Raw genomic sequence first — 14,131 nt, 5'->3', positions numbered from 1 at the left:
CAGCAAGTATGAGTTACACATTAGCGGCCCCCAAAAGAACAAAAAGAAACGTGCAGGTGGGAAAGGAGTAACGCTGTAATGCCGACTAGTCCATGTCGCTGTGCTGGTTATGGCAGCAGATGCCTTGCATCACTCGATTGCTTCGCAGTGCAAGTTACTGCATCTGTCGATTCGAACAGGTGATGCACTGCCCAAGTTGCTTGCGCTACTGATTTTCGCTCGTTACCAGATCGCCATGTGCGACGACGAAAAAGTGCAGTTTACGAGCTCGCAATAATGGTTTCAGCGCATCTGGACATGCAAATTTTATTTGTGCTCTTGTACGAGAAGGTGCACTGCTTTTCTTCTGCCAATAAAGTCGCACGTCCTGTTCACTCACTAGGGGCTTGTTTGTATGGACGTCAGTAGAGGCTCCTTAGTCTCCTGGCGATTAAAACGGGGCACCTGAGGCATGCTGCAAAGCCAGCGAGGTAAGCACGGCGCGTGCACAGCGTACGCAACCGGTATTGTTGTTCTTGTCGTGAGTGGCCGTGGCACATACCCACAGTGGGGGATTGGCCAAGAATCGGGTGGTTTAATTAGGTGTATAAAAATAATAATGAAAACAAGGGGTTGACAATTTGATCGTGTGAGTTTAAAAGTAAACGTATTGTGTTTTGAGAAAAAAAGGAAATAATCAGATGAAAACCGGGTATAAAATAATAATAATTCATAATAGATAAGAAATAAAATAAAGTTATGGTTGAAAGGGAGAACGATCAATCTAACATGGAAATCTATTGGTCTCAATGAGGTAATTTTGGATCGCCTAGCAAACATTTCTGTGGCTGAACCCAACAATGGAGGCTCCAAAAGATAGGATCAGAGGCACTGATAAAGTTAGACCAATAGAGCGAAGCGGGATTTCGAGTAGTACTTTTCTTATAATAGAAAAACGTCTGCAAGACAACACGAGATGGTCGATTGTCTCTACTTCGCCACAGAATGAGCATGATGGTGAGGGGACCAGACTAGACCTGTGGAGGTAGAAGTTCAATGCAGGTACATGGCAGCGCAGCTTCGTGGTGGAAACTTTTCCGTGTTCGGCAAAAATCTGTTCCAAGGGTGCAGGAGATGTCCGTAATCCACAGAGTTAGTAATGCCGGAGCCTTCTACTGACTGTATAATGATACTCCCGCAAAATCTAGCAGCAGTAACATAAGCAGTCAAAGGGCAGCAAGGGAGAATCGGGCCACTTATCGATGCCTTGGCTAGAGAGTCTGCAATTTCATTAATGATTAGTCCTTTATGACCAGGCACCCAACTCAAACGCACGCTTTTCAAGTAACCAGGTACCAATGATTGAAATGGCCTCATGACGCGAGAATCGCTAGAAGCAGTAAGGGATGAGCTCAATGATAACGAATCGGTGACAAAGCGGGCATATTGGATATTGCACTAAAAAAAAAAGTCCTCGTCTTGTTTAAGTAGCGCCATCTGTCGGGCCCCCTGCTTAGTTCCATGCGCTGCCGCTTCTTATTTTCGAACCACTTTGGAAGGTACAGTTTCCCTTCTCTAATGTTGGTTCTTTATTCTATGACCGCGCTCTTAGCACGTGCTTCGCCAGACAGTGCATCAAACGAATTATTGTAAGCCAGTCCGTTTTTGTCTAGCTGCTCGCTGTTATTTTTTTTTCCTGGAAACATTTCGTTGTCACCAGGTCTGTTTTATATTGAGTGGGCCTATGGTACCTTGCTGACCGTCGTTCGGCCAGAGAACGCTGTTTCCCCTGTTATGGACGCCGCTTCGAAGAACGGAGATTACGAGTGGATCGAGGAAGACTACGTTCCTCCGCCATCGCAGCCGACTTCAGGATGCCGGCGTTTCGGCGAAGGAGGCAACCTCGGCGCAGCGCCTGGTAGGGGCCGTGGCCCGTGGAACTATGAAACCAATGCGTCGCGCCCTTTGGCTGGCGACGTGATCACTGTGCCAACCAACGATGTTGCCAGGATCATCGGCAGAGGTGGTTCCAGGATCCGCGAGCTTCAGGTTTCGAGTAGCACGAAGATTTCCGTGAAGAAAGACAACGAAGAGGGCAGTCACACCAAGATCGAGATCTGCGGATCAAAAGAGGGACGTCGCAAAGCACTTGACCAAATCTACGCGATCGTCTATGGACGACCAAATGTTTCGCGTCCGGGTGCTCAAGTGATGAAGGTGCCATTGAATGACGCCGCCAGGATCGTCGGCAAAGGTGGTTGCAGGATTCGCAAACTAGAAGAATCAAGTGGCGCACAGATATCGGTCAAGAAAGACGACGCAGATTGCTTTGAAAGAACGATCGAGCTCTGGGGCTCCCAAGAGGCATGTCGCAAAGCTCGCGAGCTCATCGACGCGATCATCCATCAGCCGGAAGAGCCGGCATGCGCCAGCAAAAGTGAAGAACCAGTGCCTTTGCTTGACTGGGCCAAGCTGCTTGCGAAGAGCGATGAAGAGGCGAAGAACCGCTGGGCCTCTCTTGCACCTACAAGGAAAAATTTTTACGTTGAAGATTGTAAGGTTACATCCATATCTGCAGTGGACGCGGCGTCCTTCAGGGCAGCCAACAATAATATAGTTGTAAAGTACTTGGGTCCAGGAAATGAGCCGCCAGCAGGCGTAGCAACTAACCCCGTGAGTACTTTCGAGGAAGCGTTTTCAAGCTATCCAGAAATCTTAGACCAGATCTACAAAAACAAGTTCACGAAGCCATCTCCAATACAGAGCCAGGCCTGGCCGATCCTTTTGCAAGGTCAAGACCTCATTGGAATCGCACAGACAGGTACAGGGAAGACTCTGGCATTCCTGCTACCAGCCATGATTCACATCGACAGCCAGCCTGTTCCAAGGGAGCAGAGGAAAGGACCGTCGTGCCTGATTTTAGCTCCGACACGCGAGCTTGCACAGCAGATTGAGCGGGAAGCAAAGAAATACCAGTACCGAGGGATAAAGTGTGTATGTATCTACGGCGGTGGCAGTCGGCGAGAGCAGATACAGACCGTCAACGTTAGCGTGGATATAGTCATCGCGACACCCGGCCGCCTCAATGACCTCGTCATGAACAGGTTAATCGACCTTAGCTTTGTCACTTTCTTGGTCCTGGATGAAGCGGACCTCTTGCTGGACACGTGCTTTGAGGTACAGATCCGGAATGTGATGCTGGACATAAGGCCTGACCGGCAGACAGTCATGATGACTGCCACTTGGCCAGAGAGTGTGCGTTGTCTTTGCCAGAAGTACATGACAAACCCATTCCAGGTGTTCATCAGCTCCTTGGACTTCGCCGCAGTGCACACAGTGACGCAGAGGGTCATCCTGTGCGAGAAAGAGGAGAAGAGGGAGCAGCTTTTGGCTTTCTTCTACTCCATGCAGCCCAAAGACAAAGTGATCGTCTTTGTCGACAGGAAGGCCACGGTGGACCACCTGGCAAGCTACTTTGTCCTGGCCGGCATCAACTGCGATTCCATCCATGGTTCCAGAGAACAGTGCGACCGCGAGCAAGCACTCGACCATCTGCGGGAGGGCAAGGTGCGCATCTTGATTGCCACCGACGTTGCCGCACGAGGGTTGGACATCGAAGATGTGACACACATCTTCAACTACGACTTCCCTCGCAACGTGGAAGAGTATGTCCATCGCGTGGGTCGCACCGGTCGAGCTGGGCGTACAGGCACAGCGGTCACGCTTATAACTCGTGGCGACTGGAGGCAGGCTGGCGAGCTTATCAAGATCTTCGAGGAAGCCAGCCAAGATGTCCCCACTGAGCTGTATTCAATGGCTGAGCGCTTTGATGCTTGGAAGGAACGCCGTGCTGAGGAAGAGCGTAGCTTTGGCATAGACCGCGGTGGCCGAGGCGGCGGCTGGTGCGGTGGCAGTTGGGGTGGTGGCCATCGCAACCGTTGGTGAGAGGACAGTAGTTTGATATGCGGTTGACAAAGTTATTTGAATAACTTTTAAGTGTTCATCATGTGGCAGTGACTACACACTACCATGCAAAGACTTTTTCATTTGTGGTGTTGTTTTTTGCAAAAAGGTATTAAAGATTGACAAATAAATGAACCGTTGATGACCCTGCATGCAGCTTTGCTTACGCTGAGCATGAAGTCAAGAGCACATTGCCTTCCTCCTCTTGACATGTGCAACATAGCCTGCCGGCATTTGCACCTCTAGGTGCCACTTTGCAAGTTGCATGCGCTTTGTTAGCGCGTTCTGTTTCTTGGTGAATGGAGGAGAGAAAAAGCAGTGTTGAATGAAGGTGAGGCCTTTTGAAAAGGCACTGTTGGCTATAACTTGAGACACCTCATGAGGCATGATTCGCAAAATTATGCCAAGGTGGTGTGAGCCAGGAGTACACAAGCATCTATCACACGCAGTTTATGTGGCAGTGAGACATTGTAGGCTAGCATCACAAAACTAGGTTCATAGAAGGCTTAGTGCAAACACTACACAAGGAGATGGGACAATGTGTCTTGTCCTGTTGCTGCCTTGTGTCATCGTGTTTGCCATAAGCCTTATTGTAAACCTGCACTGACTAGCCCATCAGTGAAGGCATTCTGCAAAACTAAAGGCGTATTTTTGCTTTCTGTTTGACTACAATGTTTGCTGATTTGGAAAAAGTAGTTTTCCTATTTTTGCAAACAAGTAGCTGTTGGTGCCATTGGCATGCTTTGAACGATATGACTAAAGGTGCTTGTTACTACCTTAAGCAATTATTGCATGTTGCAGCTGTTTGGCACTGGGATTGCCGCACATTTCATTTGTTTCATTCAAAATGCGCGTGCTGTACTCTCATTGTGCATGTGCTGTTGCAAATTGCCATGCTCAGCCGCACTTTTGTGTGTGCATGCATATATAAATTTTTGTCGGGAAATCTCCAATGGCTGATGTTGCCATGACTGAAGTGTCAATGTTGTGTTGAAGCAGGGTCTGTTCGTTGTAGGTAGCCACATATACAGGATCTGCGTAAAAATAGGCAAAAGAAGTCAACCGGATTTAGCTCTAATGCACACTTTCGTTGCCACGACAGCTGGGACCCTCTGGAACAAAGCAGTCAGCAGTTGCACTTGGAATGTTTGGGAGGGGAGGTCGGCTTTTTGTATTTCGATCTCTGTTACACAGGCATGAGCAGGCATGCTTGAGTACATATCAAACTAAGGGCCATTGAATGCGTGCCATGTCCAAGCACTTTAGTTTTTTCTAGTTGGCATCTGTTTTTGCTTTGGTTGAACTCTGTAAAAATTCAGTGCATACGCCACTGTGAATCGAGAATGCCTGTTTAACGTGTTTACAAAATTGTGCTATGACCGTAATAGTGGGGACTTCCCCTGAAGTGGAAGTAACTTAAAAAAGAACCGCCCAATGCCTTTGTGACTGTGGGGCTCATAAAATTGCTGTAACTATGTGTCGTTTATGATTATGTTATGAATGGCCTTGTGTGTGTAGCTCATGGCTCATAATGCAATTTTTGCCACACATCCGCAACATTTATTTTAAGCACTGCTGAGTTGTGTAATTTTCCCTAGTGAAGTTTCAAGTATGCTTGTCACAAGAGCAGCTCTATACAAAAATTGCAGCTGTGTCAATTTTGAAGGCCATGTGGTATGTTGTGCACATCATTAGAGCGCGTGTGCGATGATAGTGCTAGTCGGAATTCTTCAGTGACTTTTCGCCCTGTGTTGAAGAGAGTTGTGCCGCTCTCTTCGATTGTGAAGCACCTGTTGTAATTCTGTATAGGATCGACACTATGTGTGAATAAGTGAAGAAATTGTGACAGAAATTACTAACGATGAATTTTAAAGTCAGCGATAGGTTTGCAGCCTCCCCTATCACTAGTATGCTGGCTACAGCTTCATTGCAATGCATTAAGTTTAAGTGCATGTGCTGGACATGGAGGTTTCTGTTGCAGATGGGGTGCTTTAGCTTCAATGTATTTGAGCCTACATCCTCCTTGTGTCACCTTGGCACATCCATTGCGGAGGATTGGCCAAAAATGTCCACATACCGGTATCACGCATGCAGTGCTGAAGTTGTCTGTCTGGGCACATACCCAGTGACCCAAGTTGTCTACTAGGTCAGACACCAGCCAGCCACAGGTTGTCCACATACCCAGAGGGACAAGCTAGTAGACAACTTCGGTTATTACTATATATGTGCCACTGGTTACTGTTTGAAATTGTCCATCCATCCAAAGTAGCGAAAATAGGTAAAGAAAGCTGTTGCTTTACTAAAAAAAATGAGGTGGGCAGGACAATCGCTGCCTGCAGTTGAGTGACTAAGTACACTCGCCAAACGGTAGCACTTCTATCAAGCTGCCATGGATGGTGCTAGTATTCTTGTACTGTAACAGAAAGGTGCAATGTGCTTCAGTGTCTGCCTAACGTTGTGAGAAATTGCTGCTTGGGATTGTTTATAAATTGAGAGCAGACACTGAGTGGGGCAGGTTTACGGGCAACCATCTCCAAACATATGAATTTCTTTTTGCGCAGCATGCTTTGCCGAAATGTCGGTGTATCTTTTTATGCCTTGCAGGAGTGAGAAGGTCTATTGACAGCAGAACTTCCTCGTCCTATTCCTTAAAGGTATAAACAATGGTGCTTCTGAAACGTGAAGTGAAATGTGTGGACATATCTGGCATGTAGCTTAATAACTAAAAAAAATCATGAGCAATTGCACATTGTGAAGGTGGATGACCAGCGAAGCTGTGTAGCACGCGACATAGAGGTGACATGGAATTTGGATAAACGTATGAACAAATTTATTGTCTTGATCGGTGGTCATCGTGATGAAAGGAATGCACACCCATTTTTTTTATAAATCCACGTTCATTCGTTCTATACATTAGTTGTGTTCATTCGTGTTTACATTTCACGATATAGTTAGGCAAAGAATTGGAGACCAAAGTCACTGCACCGACTGGCAGTGCGCCAGTGCCGTCCATGCCTTCGCAGGGGGAGGGGCAGGATGGCAGATACGGCTGTGTGGCAGATACAAGAGCTTGCTGTTTACTGTTCTGAATTTTTGTAAGAGTGCTTTGCCATTTACTGCAACATTTACTCAAAGTGAAGGTGCACTTTCTGCTGCCGGACACACCATTGCTGCACAGTAGCGGTAGTTTCTAAGCAAACTCGTAGAACTTGTGCTGGCCAAACAAAAAAGCCATTATTTTAGACCGCCTTACAGCTTTCCAAGTGAAGCTGTCTCTGCCTCATCTTTCTTTGGATGAATGGCTTTCTGGCCGATGATGATGATGTGTGGTGTTTTATGGCGCAAGGGCCAGGCATGGCCAAAGAGCACCATGACAAAGGTTATGTTAACGGTGCATTGTGAATGATGCAGGCAATGAATTTCTCATGGTATATGTGACATGGCTGTAAAAAGGCCTAAAATCGGTCGCTGTGGGTGGCGTGAAATATACACTTGATAAAATAATGACACTGGCTAAGTAGTGCTGTGGGCTATAGTAATGGAGTTTCGTTAAAATCATGATGCAATAAAACATAACATTCACACTTTAGCTTCAAAAAAGCCTTTGAGTGCAGGACTGTTATACTTAAGCTAAAATTTCCTGGCCAAATGATTTCCAGAGTGTCTGTTTCAGCTAAAAACTCTAAAACTAGTCTCGGATTCAAAAGCGGTTCATTGCTGTGAAAAAATTTCGGGTGAAGAGGAATATTTTCGCGATATGCGGAAATGAAATACTTCTTCCTCTGTGCTTTTATTGCAGGGCATTGAATAAGAACGTGCACGACTGCGAGATTTTGGCCGCACTTACTACAAGTGGGAGGATACCCCCCAGTCAAGAGGTAAGAGTGAGTGCCGTAAGTGTGTCCTATTCTTAATCGGCAAAGGAGCACTTCGTTATATCGTGATATTCTCTCCAATACCCAATATCCTAATTTGGGTGTTATCAAGTGCAGTTTATTTGATATCTCAGCATTCCACTGTTTCTGCCAATTGATTTTGAGCTTGTGACGCAAATATGCTTTAAGATCTGTGGCTGGGATGGGTATGTTTATGTCCGTGTCACTAAAAGCTACTGAAGTAGCTTTCTCGTCAGCAGCTTCGTTGCCCTTTATGGCACAGTGGCCAGGTACCCAGCATAGAATGATCATTTGTTTAGCACTATAAGCTGAGCATAGCAATGTATGCAGTTCATTAAAGACAGTGTTTTTATGTTTACGTACATTCTTAAGGGCTCGCACTACACTCAATGAGTCTGTGAACACTATAGCCCTAGTAAGATTGGTTTGCCTGGTGTGCTTCACTGCAGAGAGTATTGCATATGCTTCCGCTGTAAAGATACATATATATGGGCTCTATGTACCGGATATTAAGAATGCTGGTCCTAGTGGTGCGTAAGCAACACCAGAAGAAGACCTAGAGGCATCTGTGTAAAATTCAGCACGAGAATATTTCTCCTGAAGCTCAAGAAAATGTGACCGTATGTGTGCCTCAGGTGCTCGTTTTGATGTTTCTGCAAACGACAGGTCACATTCTATAGTCTTCCACTCCCAAGGCGGTGGAAGCCGCGTAGTTGCCATTATGACATTCTCTAAATTTTACGCGCCCGTTTCTTCAGAAAGTGCTTCCAAGAGAAGGGACAGAGGAGGTCGAGTGCCTGGGCGGTTACGGAAAAGCCTAGCCGTAGACAGGTCGTAAATAACTGAATGGCATGGATGATGGAAATCTGATTTCACTGTGCGGGTGTATGAGAGACTTAAATATGTTCTTTGAAGATGTAGGGACCATTCGTTAGGTTCAGCATACAGGCTTTCTATGGGGCTAGTCCTGAACGCACCAGTAGCAAGACGGATACCCAAGTGTAGGACGGAATCGAGCATCTTCAAAGCACTAGGCGTCGCAGAGTTATACACAATGGCTCCGTAGTCAAGGCGTGACCATATAAAGCTCTTGTACAAGCTCAAGGGGCATCCTCTGTCACTTCCCCAAGATGTGCGGGACAAGAGCTTCATAGATTCATTGTCCTCGAGCATTTCATTTTCAAATATTTTAGGTGTGTGATAAAAGTTTAGAGTCTAAAATGAGGCCTAAAAATTTATGTTCATGACTAACAGATAGCCGTTTTCCATTAAGATCAATAACGGGCTCCGGTATTACCCCTCTCTTATTGGAGAAAAGAATGCATGTACTTTTTTTCAGGGTTTAGTTTAAAGCCGTTCTCTTCTGCCCACTTAGACAACTCATTCAGACCAAGCTGCACCTGTCGCTCGCAGATACTAAGATTACATGACTTTTAACCTATTTGGATATCAGCCACGTATACGGAATAAAACATTGTACGTGGTATGATAGTATGGAGCGAATTCATTTTTACAAGGGATAAAGTACAGCTCAGCACTCAACCTTGTGGCACACCTGTTTCCTGAGTAAATAGACGAGATAGGACATTACCAATACGAACATGAAATGTGCGGTTGCACAGATAACTTTGAATCACCTTTAGCAAGTTGCCTCGGATGCCCATTCCAGCTAGATCACGACGAATTCCGAAACGCCAAGTAGTATTGTATGCTTTCTCCATGTCATAAATACTGATAAGGAAAACTGTTTGTGCACCAAGGCATCCCGGATATTTGTCTCAATACGGACAAATTGATCTGTTGTGGATCTGTGTTCCCTGAAGCCACACTGCAAAAGATCTAGTATCTTGTTACTTTCAAGAAAATGCACCAAGCGATGGTTAATAATTTTCTCAAAAAACTTACATAGGCAGCTTGTTAGGGCTATAGGCCTATAGCTGCTGGCCAAAGACGGGTCCTTGGCCTCTTTCAGAATAGGGGTTATGACTGCTTGCTTCCTGGTTGACGGGATATAGCTGGCAGAGAATATGGCGTTAAAAAGAGAAAGGAGTGTTTTGTGTGCTTCGGGATGTAGGTGTTGAATCATCTCGTAAATTATTCGATCGGTTCCAGGAGCTGATTTGTTACAACTATGTAGTGCAGCCTGAAATTCCGCCACATTAAAAGGACGGTTGTAGGATTCAGTACTCTTTCCTTTTAGGTCCTGAAGCCGTCTCTCAGCTTGTTGCTGGTATCTAAGAAATGCATCGGAGTAATGCAATGAGCTAGAAATGTTTTCAAAATGTGCCCCTAGAGAGTCTGCTTTGTCCTGAAGAGTATTTCCTTGTGTGTTTACTAATGGTAGAGGATGAGTTTGCCGACCTTTGATTTTATTCACTCAGTTTCAGGCTTTTCGTTCGTCAGTATAAAAGTTCATGCTTGAAATATATTTTTGCCAGCTTTCCCTTTTGGCACGGCGCTGCGTTCTTCTACCCTCAGACTTTATTTTCTTGAAAATGATCAAATTCTCTGTACTTGGAGAGTCTCCAAGGTTGTTCCAAGCATTATTTTAATTTCTACGCGCTTTCTTGCAGTCGTCATTCCACCATGGAACACGTCGCTTACAGGGCGATCCATTTGTTATGGGGATACATATTGACGCCGCATCAACTATAAACGCCGTGAAATATGTCACTGCATCTTCGATACAAAGATTACAGCTGTCATTCGAAGTCAAATGTGTCAGCTCCCTGTATAGTGTCCAATCAGCACAATCGACTTTCCACCGGGAGACATGTGGAGAGAACTCATCAACTTTTGTTAGTTTTATGACAATGGGGAAATGATCGCTCCCGTAGGGATTCTTAATAACGTTCCGCTCCAGATGCGGCAAGAGTAAACTCGATGTGATGCTTAAATCGATAGATGAAAATGTTTTGTTTTGCGATCCTGTAAAATGTAGGTTCTTTCCCATTAAGCAAGCAAGCATCTGTAGTGAGGAGGAAGTTTTCAACTAAGCGTCCTCTGGCATCACAACGACGGCTTCCCCAAAGGATGTTGTGTGCATTAAAATCGCCAACGACAATGTAGGGATGGGGAAGTTCATAGATAAAGTTGTCAAATTATGTTTTCGAAAGTTGGTAGTTCGGTGGGATGTATACAGAGCTAACTGCGATCAGTTTATTAAACAGTACCGCAGGGACTGCAACTGCCTCTAGAGTTGTTTTAAGCTGTAGTTTTCGGCAAGCAACACCCTTATCTACAATAATTGTCACACCGCCAGACGGGGCAAAAGCGTCGTTGCGGTCTTTTCGATAAAGGGCATACTGCCGGAGAAAGTTCGTGCGTGAAGGATTAAGATGCGTTTCTTGCACACACAACACCTTTGGATTGTACTTATTTAACAGTTCTTTAATGTCGTCTATGTTGTGGAGTAAACCCCTAACGTTCCATTGTAATATCTGTGTATCCATAATGTATGTGTTTTGTGCTGTGTGTCTAGGAAATATAGATTAGATTATCTCACGAGACCTTTCCAGGCCCCGTGAAACGAAATCTCCTATATCCATTTGTATTTGCATCCATCACCTCGTCTGAGGCTGTGGATGGTGCCCGCGCAGCGGGCACGTCCGCGGGGGTGGTGGGCCTATCTGCATGCGCAGTGGCCTTGGGTCCAACAGGCGCGAGGGTCTGCTGGTCCTTCTTTGTGGGGGCCGGTACAGCGCTGGCTGTTCCAGCAGGGGTGGGGGGGGGGGGGGCTAATGGCGCGACCGCCGTCACACTCCGTGTGACTTGGGCGGCCGCAGAAGGATGTAGCGCTGCCCCCCGGCCACCGCATCGGTGTAGGATGGACTAGATTGATTGATGGAGATGCGTTCGCGCGCCTCTTGGAAGGAAAGGTTCATTTTTACTTTGATTTCGACGATTTGTTTTTCTTTTTTCCAGGATGGGCAAGAACAAGATTATGCGGGGTGATCCCCTTCACAGTTAGCGCAACGGATGGTGGAATTGCAAGTGTCGGACGAGTGCTCGTTTGATGCACATTTTGCACAAGCAGTGCGCCCTCGGCACCTTTGCGAACCGTGCCCGAACCGCTGACATTTGAAGTATCGGCGTGGGTTAGGAATGTGTGGCCTTACACGGAGTTTGCAGTATCCTGTTTCTATTGAGTCTGGTAAGTTGCTAGTTCCAAAAGTGATGATTATGTACCTAGTAGGTATTTCTTTGTCATCTCGCCTTATTTTTATCCTTTGTACCTTGACGACGTTCTGCTCTTGCCATCCTTCTAATAATTCACTTTCGGTAAGCTCGAGAAGGTCATATTCAGAGATGACACCGCGCACTGTGTTCATCAACCTGTGTGGGCCTACAGAAACGGGAATGTCCCCAAATGCTACAAGTTTTGAGAGTTTGTCATACTGTGGCTTGTCGCGAACTTCTAGTAGAAGATCGCCACTTCCCATCTTCGTAACTTTATACCGTGGGCCTATTGCTTGAGTGATAGATTTAGCTACAAGAAATGGTGATATCATTCAGACTGTCTTTGTTTCGTGCTGACTGTGGACAACGTAGTATTTAGGAAAGGACACATTCAGTTGCATAAAAAAGTTGAATTGTTCATCGGTGCGCCCCCTCTTCAGGGAGCGATCAGGTAATGAGGGAAAAGCTTCTGCCATAAAAAATTGGAAAATTCGGCGGCGATGGTGGCCACCCACCACCGAGCCACACGAGGGGACGCTACAAGATTGGAAGCCTCAAGACGCCAGCCATGCATTGCCACTATAACCTACTATAAAATACCGAAGGTTGGATAATTACACCAGCTTAACCCTTGCCGCCAGGAAATACGGTAGTAAAATAAGTGAACAGAAGACAGGAAAGATGCAAAAGTGGGAGAGAAAGACGAAGATTGGAGAGGAGGACAGGAAAAGGCGACTGCCGATTTCCTCCAGGTGGGTCAGCCTGGAAGTGCCGTCTATGTGAAGCTGAGGCCGAAGAGGTGTGTTGCCTCCGCCGGGGGGCCTTAAGGTCCAAACACCGAGCATCGGCTCAACCTCCAGGATCCCCCTTTCCGCAGACACAGCTAAGCCACGCACGGCTACGCGCGGGAGGGTCCAACCGTCGTGTGCTCGGGTACGTGGTGTCGCAACACACCAAGTGCCTGCTTACGCATAACGCCCCTGCGGGGGGTGGGGCACTGTCCAATCTGCTTGCGCTGCTGGTTGTCACTCGTTACTAGACCGCCATGTGCGACGTAGGCAAGCACTGTGCCTGAAGTCGGATAGCTGAATGTTCTGTAAGCGACGTGTAGTGCGTGAATGCCCGTTGTTGTCATGTGGATCTTAGCCAATGTACAGTGTATTGTCTGAATCTTATGCGGTGATTGAATGCAGAGTCTAATTTGATAATGGTCGCCGTGTTATGTTTCTTCGATGTGGCGACCTGTGCAGCTGCATGGGCAACAGTCTCCTGAGGTAACCATCTGTTCCTGAAGTCCACACAGCGACAGTGACTTCCAATTCGCATGCACCTTAATTGGTGCTCACCCCATTCGACCTTTCCTGCTGCAGCCACGGGCAAATTATGCCTGTGGGCCTTCATCGGCCGTGATGTGGCGTGAACGGAGACCAGCACACGTGATTACATGGTCAGTAGTGTACAAAGTTGATAGCCACATTGGAGGAAAGGCCTGCGCAAAAGTGGCTGCAAAATCGTGATGCCCATATTAAGCATGTGGCGCAGCAAGTATGAGTTACACATTAGCGGCCCCCAAAAGAACAAAAAGAAACGTGCAGGTGGGAAAGGAGTAACGCTGTAATGCCGACTAGTCCATGTCGCTGTGCTGGTTATGGCAGCAGATGCCTTGCATCACTCGATTGCTTCGCAGTGCAAGTTACTGCATCTGTCGATTCGAACAGGTGATGCACTGCCCAAGTTGCTTGCGCTACTGATTTTCGCTCGTTACCAGATCGCCATGTGCGACGACGAAAAAGTGCAGTTTACGAGCTCGCAATAATGGTTTCAGCGCATCTGGACATGCAAATTTTATTTGTGCTCTTGTACGAGAAGGTGCACTGCTTTTCTTCTGCCAATAAAGTCGCACGTCCTGTTCACTCACTAGGGGCTTGTTTGTATGGACGTCAGTAGAGGCTCCTTAGTCTCCTGGCGATTAAAACGGGGCACCTGAGGCATGCTGCAAAGCCAGCGAGGTAAGCACGGCGCGTGCACAGCGTACGCAACCGGTATTGTTGTTCTTGTCGTGAGTGGCCGTGGCACATACCCACAGTGGGGGATTGGCCAAGAATCGGGTGGTT

At 46.7% G+C, this 14,131-nt stretch overlaps 1 protein-coding gene and 1 long non-coding RNA gene across 3 annotated transcripts in view; both read left to right on the top strand.

Annotated features, from left to right (window-relative positions):
• The window catches only part of LOC139051705 (uncharacterized), a 95,491-nt gene that overhangs the window by 32,443 nt on the left and 48,917 nt on the right, over positions 1-14,131 (top strand). For both annotated transcript variants that reach the window (XR_011509503.1, XR_011509504.1), the window contains 2 exons: positions 7,742-7,820; positions 11,763-11,991. This is a non-coding gene — a long non-coding RNA (uncharacterized lncRNA). The remainder of the gene's footprint in view (positions 1-7,741; positions 7,821-11,762; positions 11,992-14,131) is intronic.
• On the top strand, positions 1,610-4,084 carry LOC139051735 (probable ATP-dependent RNA helicase DDX43). The gene has a single exon (XM_070528720.1). The coding sequence runs from the start codon at positions 1,774-1,776 to the stop codon at positions 3,922-3,924; it is 2,151 nt and encodes a 716-aa protein (XP_070384821.1). The 5' UTR covers positions 1,610-1,773; the 3' UTR covers positions 3,925-4,084.

Source organism: Dermacentor albipictus, unplaced genomic scaffold (genome assembly GCF_038994185.2).
Source record: "Dermacentor albipictus isolate Rhodes 1998 colony unplaced genomic scaffold, USDA_Dalb.pri_finalv2 scaffold_14, whole genome shotgun sequence".
Classification (NCBI taxonomy): domain Eukaryota; kingdom Metazoa; phylum Arthropoda; class Arachnida; order Ixodida; family Ixodidae; genus Dermacentor; species Dermacentor albipictus.
This window is presented reverse-complemented; position numbering and strand designations above follow the sequence as displayed.

Excerpts from the sequence above, each read along its gene's own strand:
- LOC139051735 (XM_070528720.1), top strand. The coding sequence starts at position 1,774 with ATGGACGCCGCTTCGAAGAACGGAGATTACGAGTGGATCGAGGAAGAC.